Source organism: Cynocephalus volans, chromosome X (assembly GCF_027409185.1).
Source record: "Cynocephalus volans isolate mCynVol1 chromosome X, mCynVol1.pri, whole genome shotgun sequence".
In the NCBI taxonomy this organism is placed as follows: Eukaryota; Metazoa; Chordata; class Mammalia; order Dermoptera; family Cynocephalidae; genus Cynocephalus; species Cynocephalus volans.
The window spans coordinates 87,221,232-87,235,781 of NC_084478.1; the positions used below are offsets into that span (position 1 = coordinate 87,221,232).

The window sequence follows — 14,550 nt, forward strand, 5'->3', positions numbered from 1 at the left end:
AAAATATAATAAACTGAAGCCTAATGTTGTAATTATTATCATAGGAAGGCCTTCACCATTTGATAGCAGTATGAATACGTGATAAAATTCAATGAATAAATTTTCTTTCAGCTAATGTTTTGGCAAGCACAAGTATTTAGCTTTCAATCCTCCCTGTGGGAAGAACACAATGAGCATAGATAAGAATTTGTCTCCCTACTCTTTCTTCCCTCACTCTACCCAAGAACAGGGGTGACAAAGTTTGACATGCATATCTTAATTGCTAGATGCATAAAAGCACAGACCTCTTGAGTGATTGTATTGAATTAAGCTAACCAGAAGTTGAGGGATTCAATGTGGGAAAATATATTAATTAGACCAAGTCCCTCAATTTCCTGGAGTGAGAACACAACTATTTGTTAGGGGCCTGTCATTAACAAATTTTATCTAATTATATAAGAAAAACATACACTTATATTGGATTGATAAAAATACCAAAAATATCTTTCCAAGAATAAGGTTGATAAAATGAGAATATGTATTCTGATTTCATGTTTCCCATGAATTATTTTCATGAAGTTTTCTTTCCCATAGATCTTTGAAATTAAAATGCAATCTTTTGATTTAATTCACTAATTTTATTTATTAAAATAGTTCTCAAATTTATTTAAGAAAGGTGATTTGGGGCCAGCCCCGTGGCTCACTCGGGTGAGTGCGGTGCTGGTAGCACCAAGGCCGTGGGTTCGGATCCTATATAGGGATGGCCGGTGCGCTCACTGGCTGAGCGTGGTGCGGATGAAACCAAGCCGAGGGTTGCGATCCCCTTACCGGTCATAAAAGAAAAACAAAAACAAAAAAAAGAAAGGTGATTTCTATAAAGACTTCTGACCTTCTGAATCTGCTTTAGGATTTAATTAAAATTTGGGGTTTCCAGTGTTGGCCCAATTTTTTCCCCCTTCTGTCTGGCCTCAAAAAATTTATAGCTGTATAGTTAATACAAAGAGTAGTACATTCTTAAAATTAATTGCCATCATCTCTTTAATGTTGAAAACATCTGTGAGTGCTTATTATGTTCTAGGCATTGTGCTAAGTGGTTTGCATAAATTATACTAAACCCTCAGATACATATGCACACAGAAACATACTCTATGATGAAGGTATTAGACGTAAGATCTTAGAAGTTTAGAGGAGATTGAATGCAAAAAAAGAAGACTTGTGTAAGGTCACACAGAAAGTAGCAGAGTCAGAATTTGAATCAGGTGAGTCTGAATCCAAAGTCTGTCTTCCTACATTCTGTACTGCTTGAGCGTTATTTATTATCATAGTTCTAGGAATTAATGTAGAAAGTCAAATTTGCTTTCAGGGTTCACAGTTCTGAGAGAGTCTATAGCATATCATTTCCCAACTCACCATATCATTTCCCTATTGAAAAAAGAGGAAGAAGAAGGAAGGAAAAAGATACACACACACACATATATATTCTCATATATACATAAAATATTTATTGCTTTATTTCATTTGTATCATTTCTTCTCTTATAAATTAAAAGTAGGAGCTGGAATCCCTCTACATGGGTTTGGCATCAACCCTTTAGTTAGTACTTACTGCAGAACGCAGAGGATTTTTTTTTTTTCCTGCAAGCAGACTTAGTTCCTTTTAAACATAAGATTTTCACTAAATAACCCATATTGCCTATATAGAAAGCTAGAGAGGTCCTGAATCTTTGCCTGTCACATGTCATAAGTTTCTGAGAAATGTGACATTTTCATATTCTTTAGCTTAATTCTGACTATCTACTTCCATGCACAAATACTGCATGAGAAGCAAGATTTTCAGGGCTTGCTTTGTTTAGTGAATGTGTTAATACACATACCTATTTACAGTCATTAATAAAATACTGGGATTATTAATAGAGATATAAATTGCTTTGTATATCTTGAAAACAGGCTCAGGTTTCATATTCAGCAACAGGTCTAATAAACCATATATCCCTTAAGGTACACCTATCTCCTCTCTATCCCCATAGATACTGAATGGATTTGATTTGTGTTAACCACAAATTTATTTTTCCTTCATTCGAGTGATGAATTTTCACTGTGTTTTCAGTTGAAACATTTTTAGGCAATTCAAATCCAGCATTTGACTATAAATATTTTCCTATTGTCAAGTTTAAAAAAACCAAAAAACAAACACCTTGTTTCTAATGTGGACATCTGTGGGTACCAGAGCCTCTTTTCATATATTCCACTGCTCCTCTATGGGTTGAAGAGTCTCCTATAAAGGTTTAGGTGTTCCTGAAGTAAACATAGAGACTGCTCAAAAGACACTTCCAGGTGCAGAGAATGAATTGCTGGCATAAGTGTATTTTCCTCTGGCTATCAGTACCTGACAGCCCAGTGATTCAACAGCTGAACAGATTGCAAAGCAGGTTCTAAGATTTATGGTATGTTTTTCTCTCAGATACAAGTTTACAGGCGTTAACTACACTTTAGTTCAGCACACATGAGGGAGAGCTGAGTTACATTTCTCCCAGTGATGTCATAAGATAGGTACTGAAATGGAATAGAAAAAAATTAGATTACAAAATTTTTTTAAAAGATCTGAATGAGTAAATTTCATGCTTGTAATAAATATTAAAGTTTCTTCTAAGAAAGGACCTTATATCACAAGATATGCTATTTCTTTGATTTAAAAAAATGATATCATATAGTAGATAGTCTGCAATATTAGAACAAACATTGCAGCAAGCATCTTTTGCCTTATTTTCACAGAAATATAATTTTTATTTTTATTTATTTATTTATGAAAAACAGAAATTTATTTTCTTACAGTTCTAGAGGCTGGGAAGTCCAAGATTAAGGCACAGGTATTTGGTGTTCAGTGAGGGACTTCTTGTCCTGTCCTTACATGGCAAAAGACAGAAGGGCAAGTGGGCTGAATGCTGCATGAAGCCTGTTGTACAAGAACCTTAATGTCATCCACAGGGAAGAGTCCTCATGATCTAATTATCTCTTAAAGTATCCACCTCTTAATACTATCATGTTGGCAACACCTGAATCTTATTTTTTATTTATTTATTTTTTATTGGTTATGAATATTCATGGGGTACAAAGCAAATTGTCACCTCTCGTGCCTAAGATGTAATGGCCAGATCCATACTGTCAGCATGCCCATTACCACAAATTGTGATTATAACCCCTGTCCCCCACCCAATTATCTCCCCAATTATCCCCGACCTTCCTCCCAATCCCCCTTTTCCCACTCCACTTTGTATTCCTAGGTATGTTCTCTCCCTCTGCAAGTCCAATGCACCACTGTGGTCTTTCTTTCCTTCCTTCTTTCTCTCTTAGCTCCCACCTGTGAGTGAGTACATATGGTATCTATCCCTCTGTGCTTTGCTTATTTCACTTAACATAATTTTCTCTAAGCTCATTGATGGTGTTGCGAATGGCAGAATTTTATTCTTTTTATGGCAGAGTAGTATTCCATGGTGTATATATACCACAGTTTCCTTATCCAATCATCCATCGATGGACATTTAGGTTGGTTCCAAATCTTGCAGCAAGCATCTTTTGCCTTATTCTCACAAAATCTGTTTTTTTAAAAAAACGTACCAAGCAAAGTCTTCACTTGCTATACAGGATAATGTCCTACCTTTTAGCAATAAAGTGAGTTAGGGTTCAAATGCAAGAAAATGCCCATATTAGGAGACACTAAACAAATATTACATGATGGTTAACACTATAAAATTAACAAATAGCTCTTGACTTTTCTGTTTCTGAGCTACATCTTTTAGCTAAGAACATACAGTGTATAAAAATGTATTTTCTGATTAGGAGGGAATAGACAAATACTCCCCTTTCCTCCTTTAATGGCTGTAGAAAGAAACAAATGCCCATGGAGATGTGGCAAAGATCACGTCCAGACCTAGTTGTTTTCCAGCCCAAGTGTCTTGAGCCCTGAAATTGGCCTTGTCCTGTGAGCTTCACTTTGCCCCTCTAGAACGGGGATAGTGTCTTTCAAATCTCTGCATGGTGAGCAGTGGATAATGAGTCACTGAACCAAACTCTTCAGTAGCATTCAAGCTGTAACGAACCCTTTGCCACGCTGAGATTATTATAGTGCTTAAAGCATCCCCATTGCTGAGTGCCCCACCACTACCACCGCCATCACACAGAAAGTCTAAGCAGGGCACATTTGTACCTAAGTAGCTGGAATTAAAAGGCCACACAAGCCTTTTACTCTCAAACTCCAGTATTGAGATACTATAAATTAATACAAGTTCCATCTCAGTTTAAACGGTGTTGGATTGGTTTTTAATGCCCTTTGAACAAACATGTCAGAGGAGAGCAAGAGAAGCTTTCTGGAAATGTGCAAATGTCATTAGTTAAAATTCAGTCTGCAAAAGAATCCAGGGACACTTGATTTCTTATTTTTGATGAAAAGTCGGTGAGCAAATCACATGAACACAGGCATGTGATTCATCTTACGTATGAATTCTAGACATGCTCCTTGGAAGTGGTAAACAAGTCTCTTCCTGGCACACACAAAAAAATGTCTTTATCCATTTTAAGGAAAAGTAAAACTCAGCCCAGGAAGATATCCAAGGAGACACTGAAATCAATTATTTAATCCCATCATTTTGAGGTACCACATCCTTGGGAGCAAAGGCCCTGTTGTTGTCCTCCAGGTGCCCCTGGAGTCTTTAGACTGCGTATGCTAAGTCCTGTAAGTAAGAAGAGTCTATGTATGGGAATATTGGGCTCCAGCAGGGGCAGGGCAGGGTTTGAAGACCCAGATGTGTTCTGATCTTTGAATCTGGGAGCCTCCTGCCCTCCCTAGGCCTCGCCTCCCTACCAGGAGACAGAGGACAGACTGGCTCAATCAGCCACCCAGTTGGAGACTCCGACTGCAGAGCCAACCGGCCCAGAAAGCTCTCTGTTTCCCCAGTGTCTTCAAAGGAGAGCAAAAGACTGCGATACATTTCTCTGGATCTGTTTAAATAATATTTGCACTTTTGTTGGAAAAGTGGCCCCTCGCGGGCAATTATTTCATATGATTTTGAGTTTTATAATTTAATGTAAAACAGTAACCTTGTGTCTCCCTCTCCTCCTCTCTCCTCCCACCTTCTTGGATCCCCTTCCCAACCAACCTCCAAACTATGCCCCCCACCCCCAACCCCCGACTCTGAAGTGTCACTTACAGTGTTTTTCTATGCTTCCAGCCGTTTCCAAAACAACCAGTGGAGGCTGTGACCAGCAGAGTATTCACTCAGTATTCACTTAGTTGGATGCAACAGTATCTCCCAATCCGAGTGGCCTGAGCCGCCATTGGCGGCAGGTTCGCACACTAAAAGGTCGGCATTTGCCAGTCTCTGCACTCTGCCAGGTCCTGGAATCAGGGATTTGAGGACTGATGGTCCTCACAAGTCCACTGAGAGGGAGGAGACCGCAAAAGGAAGGAGAACTAGATTCCAGAGGACTTAGACTCCAATTTAATTTTCCTCTCCTTTCATTTTGCCTATTCTATATGTATATATGAAAATTACACACACGGAGAATTTTTTTTTTTTTTTTTTTTTTTTTTTTTTTAATGCAGATCCAGAAGTTGTTTTTCGGATTTGGGTTTGTTTTGTTTTGTTTTTTTCCGCTTTCCCTCCCTCTCCTATTCTCTGTGCCCTCCCTCTCCCCTTCCTCCCTAACTTAGGTTGAAACTGCTGCGCACATTCCCTTGTCCCCTCCAGGGATGGCTCTGAGCTCTCGGGCACACGCATTCTCAGTAGAAGCTTTGGTGGGGAGACCCAGGAAAAGAAAGCTTCAAGATCCAAGAGAGGAGGTGCAGCCTGAGCTGCAGGAGAAAGAGGGTGGAGAGGAAAAGGAGGAGAGAAGGAGCGGCGCTGCAGGGAAGAGCCAGCAGTCGGGTAAGTACCCCCACGCAGTCCCAATGCCCTTAGCCTGCCGCCCGCGCTCCGCGGGATCCGCATCTCTCCGCCTGGCTCGCCGCACTGCTGGAGGGAGGCTAGCCCTCCCCAAGGATGTCCTGGTCCAGCCGGCCAGACTCTTTGGGGGCCACGGGACACCTCGGCCACCTGGCTGAAGGGGAAGTTTCAGAGTCTCCGATTCCCGCCCGGAGTACTTCGGTTCCTTTGCGGTGAAGGGGAGGGTTTCTCTATGCTTGTGGAGAAGTGAGGTTCGCCGATCTCCCCCCCCCCCGCCCCCCGCCAAAGCCCTGAAAGCCAGAGGGTGGTTGTTCCTTGGAGTAGAAAGCAGGGCGCGCTCCTAGATCCCGAGGGGATCCAGCTTCGGATATGAACGTCTCCGGGAGACTAAGGATGGGCAAATCTAAAGAAGGGCCGCTCCTCTCAAGGGGCACTACTTGGGCCCCTCTCTCTCCATTAAGTGACCACAGTGGGAATTGTGGGGAGCTTGTGGATCCGCCGCAGGGTTCCTGGGGAACGAACAAGGCCCACCTGCTCCAAGATAGGCTCCAGCGAGAAAGGGGAACGCGAACTAAGAAGCTCTCTCAAACCCTGGTCATCTCTGTACACAGCAGAAAAGCGACCCAAGACAGAGCCCTCAGCAACTGCTTTCTCTGGCTGTGGCGGCGACGGCGGCGGCGGCGGAAACAGCCGCGGAAGTCTGGAAGAGAAAGATGTTATTCAAGTGGAACTTCAAGGATCCGAGCTGTGGAAGAGATTCCATGACATCGGGACTGAGATGATCATTACCAAGGCGGGCAGGTTTGATTCTGCCCAAGCTGTTCACGAGGGTCATACACAGTAGGCGTGTAATGTACTGCTCTCATAAAGTTTGGAGTCTCCAGTTTTATGCTGTGGTACCCCTCCTCCCCAATTCCCCAGCAGACATTACAAAGCCCTGGCCCCTCAATCAATCGAGCTAGGAAGCACCTGGCTCATTCTTCTTTTCCTGTACACCTTGACTCCAAGAACTGACTCCCCCAGCTCCTGCCTGTGTACTATATGACAAAAATCAGACCTACCGAGGCAGGTGCCAGATGCCACCCTTATGTCTTAAGCTGTGGCCATGCCTCTCAGTTAAAGCCTTACAGATACCAGTGGACAATATCAGCCCCTTTAGATCAGCTGGGTGGTTTTTGTGTGTTTCTGATTTCAGCCTTTCTCAAATCTGCCTCCCAAAAAGTACCGCTGAAAACTCGGGGGAGGGGCACAGATTTTTCTCTCCTGCTTTCTCTTCTATAGCTTCTTATTATGGTGGTAGATGGAGGGCATGGACAAAGCCTTGTGGTAAAGATGTACTGCTTCACTCAGAAATCCTGGACTTGAACCAAGCATACAGCCAACGATCTTTCCGCATGTAACAAATGCCATTCTCTGAACCTGTAGTGGAACGGGAAGGGTATTGTGAGTCCCTTCACTTTTCACTGGAGTCAACGTTTGCCCACGACCCCTTCCAAACATCTCTACAAGCTCCTGGGTCAGTCCTCATTTTCTTTCCCACAGGCGGATGTTTCCCTCTGTTCGTGTCAAAGTGAAAGGGCTGGACCCAGGGAAGCAGTACTATGTGGCCATTGACGTGGTGCCAGTGGATTCCAAACGCTATAGGTAATCGGGCCCATAGGAGGGTACACCTGGCCCAGGTTGGGGATAGGATTTCGGACCTTCAGAAGTGCAACCTGACAACGCTGTTTTGAAAACTCTAGCATTGGGAGCTGGGGGGCTTTGGAAATTGACTTTTCTGACTCACATCAGGGTTCAGAGTGAGTGAAGAGCAAACTTGCTCCTCCCTCGCTGTCCCTCTCCCACACCCTCCCCCACTGGAATGCGGGCTCCTGTTGGAGCTTCAATGTACCCCAGGCCTCTTACATACCCACTACTCTGGCCTTGGCTATGTTAAACTGCGGAGGGTGTGGGCTCAAGTGGCCAAAAAGAAGCGTTTTGAAGGAATTTGGGTAGAAATGCTCAAGGCTCAAGGTGGGCATAGGCGTCTGGAGACGCATTGAGCTATGGGCTGTGCTGCTTTGTCGCCCAAGGCTAGTCAAACGTTTATCCGCCTAGGCCCTTCTTTTTTCTCTTCTGCAGCCTTTTGCCTGAAGCGGCCGCCAGGTCCTAAAGGGTATAGGAACCCCTTTCTCTTTATTTAAGCCCTCGACTTAGAGTAGGCTTAAAGTGGCAGAATTGTTTTAAAGCCAAGAGGCATTTCTGGGCTTGTGGCTTTGACTCAGGTGCTCTGGGGGCTGGAGGGTGCGAGAGCTGCCTACACTCCGTCTGTGAGTGTTCTACCCAGAGATAGCCCTTCGAGGAGACAGACACCTGAGGCCCAGTGCTGGTTTTGAGGGCAAGGAGACGGTATATAGCTCATGAGCTTACTATGGGGCTGCGGCCTGGAAACAGCAATACAAACTGCTTGCTTCTCGAGTTGCAGCTAGTTTGGGAATACGGCACACAACTGAAATATTGCGATTGGAAAACTGTAAATATCAGCCCCGAGGCCGCACCGGACGGGGTTCCCGGGGTTTTTCTGATGTGAAGCCTTATTGGCAAAGGGGCTTCAATGACGACTGGTGACAGTGTGCTGAACGGGCCCCCTTCTCAGCCCTTCAATTCTACCCCGACATTTCTCGCCCTACGCACGCGGCTTTTCTGCGCGGTAAAAATGGGTTAGATCAATTTCTGTTGCGGGTTCTGTGAGGAAATACAAACCACACTCGGAAATCCCGTGACGTTTTACTCGCCCTTGCACTTCATTTTATTTTGATGACATATGCTTATTTACAGATTGTTTTTTGCCTCTGAACGGCATTTGGAAATCAAGTTGAATTCTCTGCTACTTACCTTTGAGGTCAGCGGACTAACCTTGGGCAAAGCCCTTAGGACCGGAAAGGCAGCCTGCTTCCTAGGCTCCTGGCTTTGGCCCCCTGCACCTAATGCCATACCGCGCTTTTTCAGGTACGTGTATCACAGCTCGCAGTGGATGGTAGCTGGGAATACGGACCATTCCTGTATCACTCCCAGATTCTATGTCCACCCGGACTCGCCCTGCTCGGGAGAGACCTGGATGCGGCAGATCATCAGCTTTGATCGCGTGAAACTCACCAACAACGAAATGGACGACAAGGGCCACGTACGTGAGCACAATCATTTGCCCTGAGGAGGGAGGTGCCAAGGCTCCTGGCCACGGGTCTCCCTGGAGAGGCAATGGAGGCTTCTTCCAGATGCACATTGTTGTGCCCTTTAGGGAATGTCCAAGCTCTAAACCTGTGAGTAAAGTAGCTAATCTAGGGCTCCTGAAACCTCTGTTTGGCATCTGAGGAGTGCTGGAGGTTGGAGGTGGTGAGCGTTGGAAGTTTGAGGACCAGAAGAGACTTGTTTATCCCAGAGTGCGTGGTCTGGGAGAGTGGGAAGGAGCGCTTCATAGGGCTCTCAGGCACCTTTGCCTCCCAGGCAGTCACTAAGGCTCTCTTTAATTGCCTTGCCTTCCCGTAGATGGTCACCTGTGTGGTGTGGCAGGAGTATACCAACCGGGAAACCCAGAATACAGCATGGAAATCTCCCCCACAACCTACTCTTGTAAAACGCTTTTTCGTGTTGAATCTACCTTGAGCCTTCTTCTTACATGCATCCCTGCCTCTGCCTTGCCCCACCTGGCCTGTGCCAGCCACAAAAAGAGAGAGGGAGGTTCCTGGGATTAGGAGGTGGGGAATGTCAGAAGGGTGCCCACCACATTCAGGCTCATCACTTACCGCTCAGGATCAGATCCTGGTGATACTTCTACCCACAAGGTCACCTACTGTTTGGAAGCAGAAAAGCTGCTGCTGCCGGGTGCCAGTGAGATGCTTTGCTCAAGAAACCCTTTAGCCTTGAGGGCCTCTGTCGGGTGCCAAATGGCATAACAAAGGTCCTTATGTGTGACTATCTGAGTCTCCCTGATTTAGCCTCGCCTTTGTCTTTGTGTGTGCTCCTGTTGGGGGCATTCATTAGAGGAGGCCAGTGGTGGGAAGGGGAAGCCAATTTTTCTGGCAGCATTTGACCATTTCTCCTCCAGATCATTCTGCAGTCCATGCATAAGTACAAGCCCCGTGTGCACGTGATGGAGCAACACAGCAGGGTTGACCTGTCCCGGATTCAGTCCCTGCCCACCGAAGGGGTTAAAACGTTCTCCTTTAAAGAAACTGAGTTCACCACAGTGACAGCTTACCAAAACCAGCAGGTAAAGCTGGCCAAGTCCCAGGCAAGTGGGAATGGCCCCAGAGAGACCTTGGGATTCAGGCAGCTGCACTCTATGTATTGCATTTTCCACAACTAAAAAAATTCATAGTTTTATTGAATTGTCATAAAGGCTAGTTTGATAATGAGTTGTGTGAATTTTGTATCAGAAAGGAGAGCCTAGCAAAGGGGGCCAGAGCTAAAGGAGCTAACCATCCCAAATTTGACTTGACAATGTGCTTATATTTATTTCAAGTGCCATTATTACATGTTGCAAAGTCTTTTGTAGTAGTTGTAACCATTATAAGCAGTAGCGACAGTGTTGTTACTGAGGGCACTGACTTCATCTTTCTCTTTCTTTTGAATTCATAGATTACCAAATTAAAAATTGACAGGAATCCTTTTGCTAAAGGATTTAGAGATCCCGGAAGAAACAGGTAAGCAACATAACAATCATACTTAATATTTATGTAGCCCTTTTCACAAGTATTAAAGACAAGGAAACTGTGATTCAGAGACTCGGAAGCTCTATGTTTTCTAACAAGTAGATGGTAGGAAAGAAACCAGATGTTTTGTCTTAAAACCCTTGCTCTCCATCACTCCCTCCCCTTCCCACTTTTCAGGTATTGCTTATTCTGGAACTCTAGGCTTGGCTGAATTTTACTCAGAAATCTAGCTATAAAAAAATATTTCAGAGAGTCACACCTAAAAGCTATAACAAAATCACTCAAAAGTTTACATAAATCATTATTTTCAGGAATTGCATTCTGGGTTTGCTGAAAGTCGAATCTCTTTTTTAGGGGTGTATTGGATGGGCTTTTAGAGACCTACCCCTGGAGGCCTTCTCTCACTCTGGATTTTAAAACCTTTGGTGCAGACACACAAAGTAAGAAAATGTGTAACCTTCAATTTTATTTTTACATATTAATGAAATAACCACCAGAACCTTTGTACCAAATACTACACAAGAGGATAAGCACATGCCAGAAAATGTGTCTTTACAAGTAATGGGTGTATATTTACCTTGATGAGGAGGTTAGATGCTAAAAGGGAGGTGAGCTGGCATGAAAGAAGAGAACAGAGCTGTGAATGATAGACTTATTGATGTCTCTCTTCTTGAGTTATTTCATACCCTGAGAGCTCCAGATCGCATCTGGATCATTAAGTATCTCACTGTCTCATATTCTTTAGGATCTGCCTGTGATGCATTTGTGGCCTGATTTGCAGATATATTTGCTATTGAAATGAATATTTTATAGGGTTTTTTTTGAGAAACTTTCAGTACATGTTAAAACAACTTCCTTTAAATTACACCATCACTTAGCTCTAATTTTTCTTTTTTTGTGTGTGGGGAAAGTAAATGTAGACAATAATACTGTGTCATCACAATTAATTGAATTTCCACAAGCAGTTAAAAATATTTGCAAGGTATTTGTTCTCAGGTAGTACATTGCATGACTAAATGATAATAATTAGATAATGCCGACTTTCTAGTGGAAGAATGTATACCTATATTTACTCTAATATTTAACAAAAAATAGAAGAATTTTTATTTACAAGTAACATGGAATTTTTTTACCCCTTTTGTCTTTACTCCATTAAAGTTGCTTATCTTTGAATATTAATTCAAGGTTATAATTACAGAGCAAATCATCAGCATTATAGTTAGGTTGAGTTTTACATGATGCCATAACAACCAACTGAAAGGTAAAGAAATCAAGTCTAATCATTTGGGTTTATATTTCAATGAATTGACTGTACTGATGTGGTTTAGGGAATTGCATAGGAAAATATGAACACTTATTTTACAGTATCAATTAACTAATAGCATCTAGGCAGCATACTTTTAAAGTATCCAAGTCAAAATAATGTGTATTAATAAAGAAAAAAATTTTTAAATGATTGTTAATTGATCATTTGAGATACACAGTTTTCTTAATTATTTAAGATGTTCAGAATATTCTCAAATTGAAAAGAGGCACCAATTTTTAAAATAATTTTTAAGTATTTTATTTTAAGAGATATTTGCCACCTAGGTGAAGAATTAGGCTATGTCTACGTACACAAAATAGTTAAGACAAACAACAGCAACACCAAAAAATAAAAAATGAAAACCCAAAAACTCAACTTGACCAAGTCCAGTTAATGACAGATTGTTTAACTGAATTAAACATTTACAAAAATAAGGTTTAGAGTCTAGATTTTCTTGGAACTTATAATTAGCCCTAATTTTAGTATTTGCTAGGCAACCATAAAAGATCACTGGACATCATTGATATGAACACTTCCATTCTCATCTTAATGTTTGTTAACTTGTAAAATTGTCTTCAACTCACCATTCATGATTTTCATATAAAAAAATCTAATGTTTTTAAATATGCTGTTTTTATTTGTACAAGATTATCTTTATGTACACTATTTTTTATCAGACTAAAGTTGTTTATAGAATCCCAAACAACCAATCTATTTCTTCAATTTACTTAACTACTTATTTTAGTAATGTTTTTAAAATTTAAAAGATAAAAAGCTAGCTTGTATTTGTAAGATATAATTGATTATGAGTCATATTATAATTGGTCATCTTCTGTACTTCATTAGATAAATGTGGTTCGAGTGCCTTGCACAGTCCTTGAGCATAGTGAATGCTCAATACATAATGCATAGTAGCAGTGCTAAAAGTAATAGTGGTTGTAGTGGAGATACTGTATTCACCTTTGGTCAGAGAAATGAGCATGTCCTTTCCCAAAGAAACTAAAAGAGCAGTGAACTTGCAAGGAAAGCTTATCTAAGAATAAAGCAGGGATGGTGATGTAAATAATTACTGATTCAGCAGGAACATCAAGTTCATTGTTCATTGACTGAATTGTCATTCACAGGTGGCAGCAGTGGCTCCTCTCCAGTGACATCTAGTGGAGGGGCTCCCTCTCCTTTGAACTCCTTACTTTCTCCACCTTGCTCTCCACCTACATTTTATTTGCCTCCCAGCTCCCTTGGAATGCCCTGCCTGGAGGCATACCTGCACAATATCAGCCTGCCCTTTTGCTACAAGATTTGTCCAACTAATTTTTGGCGACAGCAACCTGTTGTCTTACCTGCTCCTGAAAAGCTAGCAAGCAGCAACAGTTCTCAGTCTTTAGCCCCACTCATGATGGAGGTGCCCATGTTACCTTCCTTGGGGGCCAGTTCAAAAATTGGTTCATCTGAAGGCTTCAATGGGCAGTGTCTACAAGCACCTAATTCTGCCAGTCAAATGTTATATGGATTACAGTCACCTGGAAACATTTTTTCACCAAATCCCATTGACCGGGAAGCCCTTGGTTGCTCTTTCCATCCTTCCTATGGCTTTTACAGGTACAACTTCTCTATGCCGTCTAGACTGGTAAATGCTGCTAACAATCTCAAAGTGAATGAAAACAGTCAAATATCTTTTAGAGAAGGCACATGTAATCGTGCTCATTGGTATCCAGCAATTAACCATTGCCTTTAATGGAACAATCACATTGCTAAAACAATTATATGTAAGCACATATATTCTTTATTTGTAACCAAAGAAAGGTCAACTGCTTTTGGTCTTAAAGAGCTTCATTACCAGACAGTATTGCTCTGCTATACATTTAAAGTGCCTTATCAAATGTTCATGAGAAGTTGTTTATAATGTCAAATGTGACTTATAAGAATCTCTGGTTAAAGTGGCATTGGGCCTCAAAATAAGATACTCAAATATGTGATGAGATAGCCCACCAGTGCAAGTTGATACGAGGTGATAGAGTTTCCAATTATAGTAAAACCATTTTACCATGCCAAGTGCCTTTTACAAATTGACAACGACTAAAAGAAAATAGATGCAATTCCGGTGAAAGCGGTGAAACAATTTCAGTTTTATCTATGAAGATTGGCTTCATTAATTACCTATTTAGTAACTGTAGAAGACAATTTAATCATTTGTTTGCCTTATACCTTTATACTCTGCTGTTGAAGGAACTTCTAATCTCAATTTTAAGGTTCAAAAAAGGTTACAAATTTTTAATTTTTTTTTTAAGTCTTCATAGCCTAAGGACCATTTAATCCTTAAGGAACACAAAGATCAAATGAAAAGTAAAACATTCTAAATAATTTTTTATCTTTTATTTTTATTTTCTTTTATTATTGGATCATTCCTAAATGAATGATTATCTACATATTCTTTTATTCTTTTAACAAACCTGGTATTTTATACACTGTTTACAAAAACAAATGATTGTAATACTCCAAGAAAACTAAAACATTATGATTTGAAGGGAGAGAATACAGTTGAGCTTATAAATATGAAAATAGAATTACAATGGTAGAATTTAATTCTAACCTTGTGTGTCAGTTATGGTAAATTAGACTAGACAAAAGCAGAATCT

General features: G+C 41.5%; 1 protein-coding gene across 1 annotated transcript; it reads left to right on the plus strand.

Annotated features, from left to right (window-relative positions):
- Positions 1–5,724: 5,724 nt before the first annotated feature.
- TBX22 (T-box transcription factor 22) lies at positions 5,725–13,649 on the plus strand. Its single transcript, XM_063084248.1, has 8 exons — positions 5,725–5,899; positions 6,532–6,718; positions 7,460–7,561; positions 8,906–9,080; positions 10,002–10,166; positions 10,535–10,599; positions 10,963–11,048; positions 13,039–13,649. Exons 1-8 carry the CDS (start codon positions 5,725–5,727, stop codon positions 13,647–13,649), a joined length of 1,566 nt encoding a protein of 521 aa, XP_062940318.1.
- The last annotated feature ends 901 nt before the right edge of the window (positions 13,650–14,550 follow it).

Bases quoted from the DNA above. Each gene is read 5' to 3' on its own strand.
- TBX22 (XM_063084248.1), top strand. From the start codon at position 5,725: ATGGCTCTGAGCTCTCGGGCACACGCATTCTCAGTAGAAGCTTTGGTG. The intron at 7,562-8,905 runs GTAATCGGGCCC...GCGCTTTTTCAG, and splicing joins GTGGATTCCAAACGCTATAG to GTACGTGTATCACAGCTCGC. The intron at 10,600-10,962 runs GTAAGCAACATA...TCTCTTTTTTAG, and splicing joins AGAGATCCCGGAAGAAACAG to GGGTGTATTGGATGGGCTTT.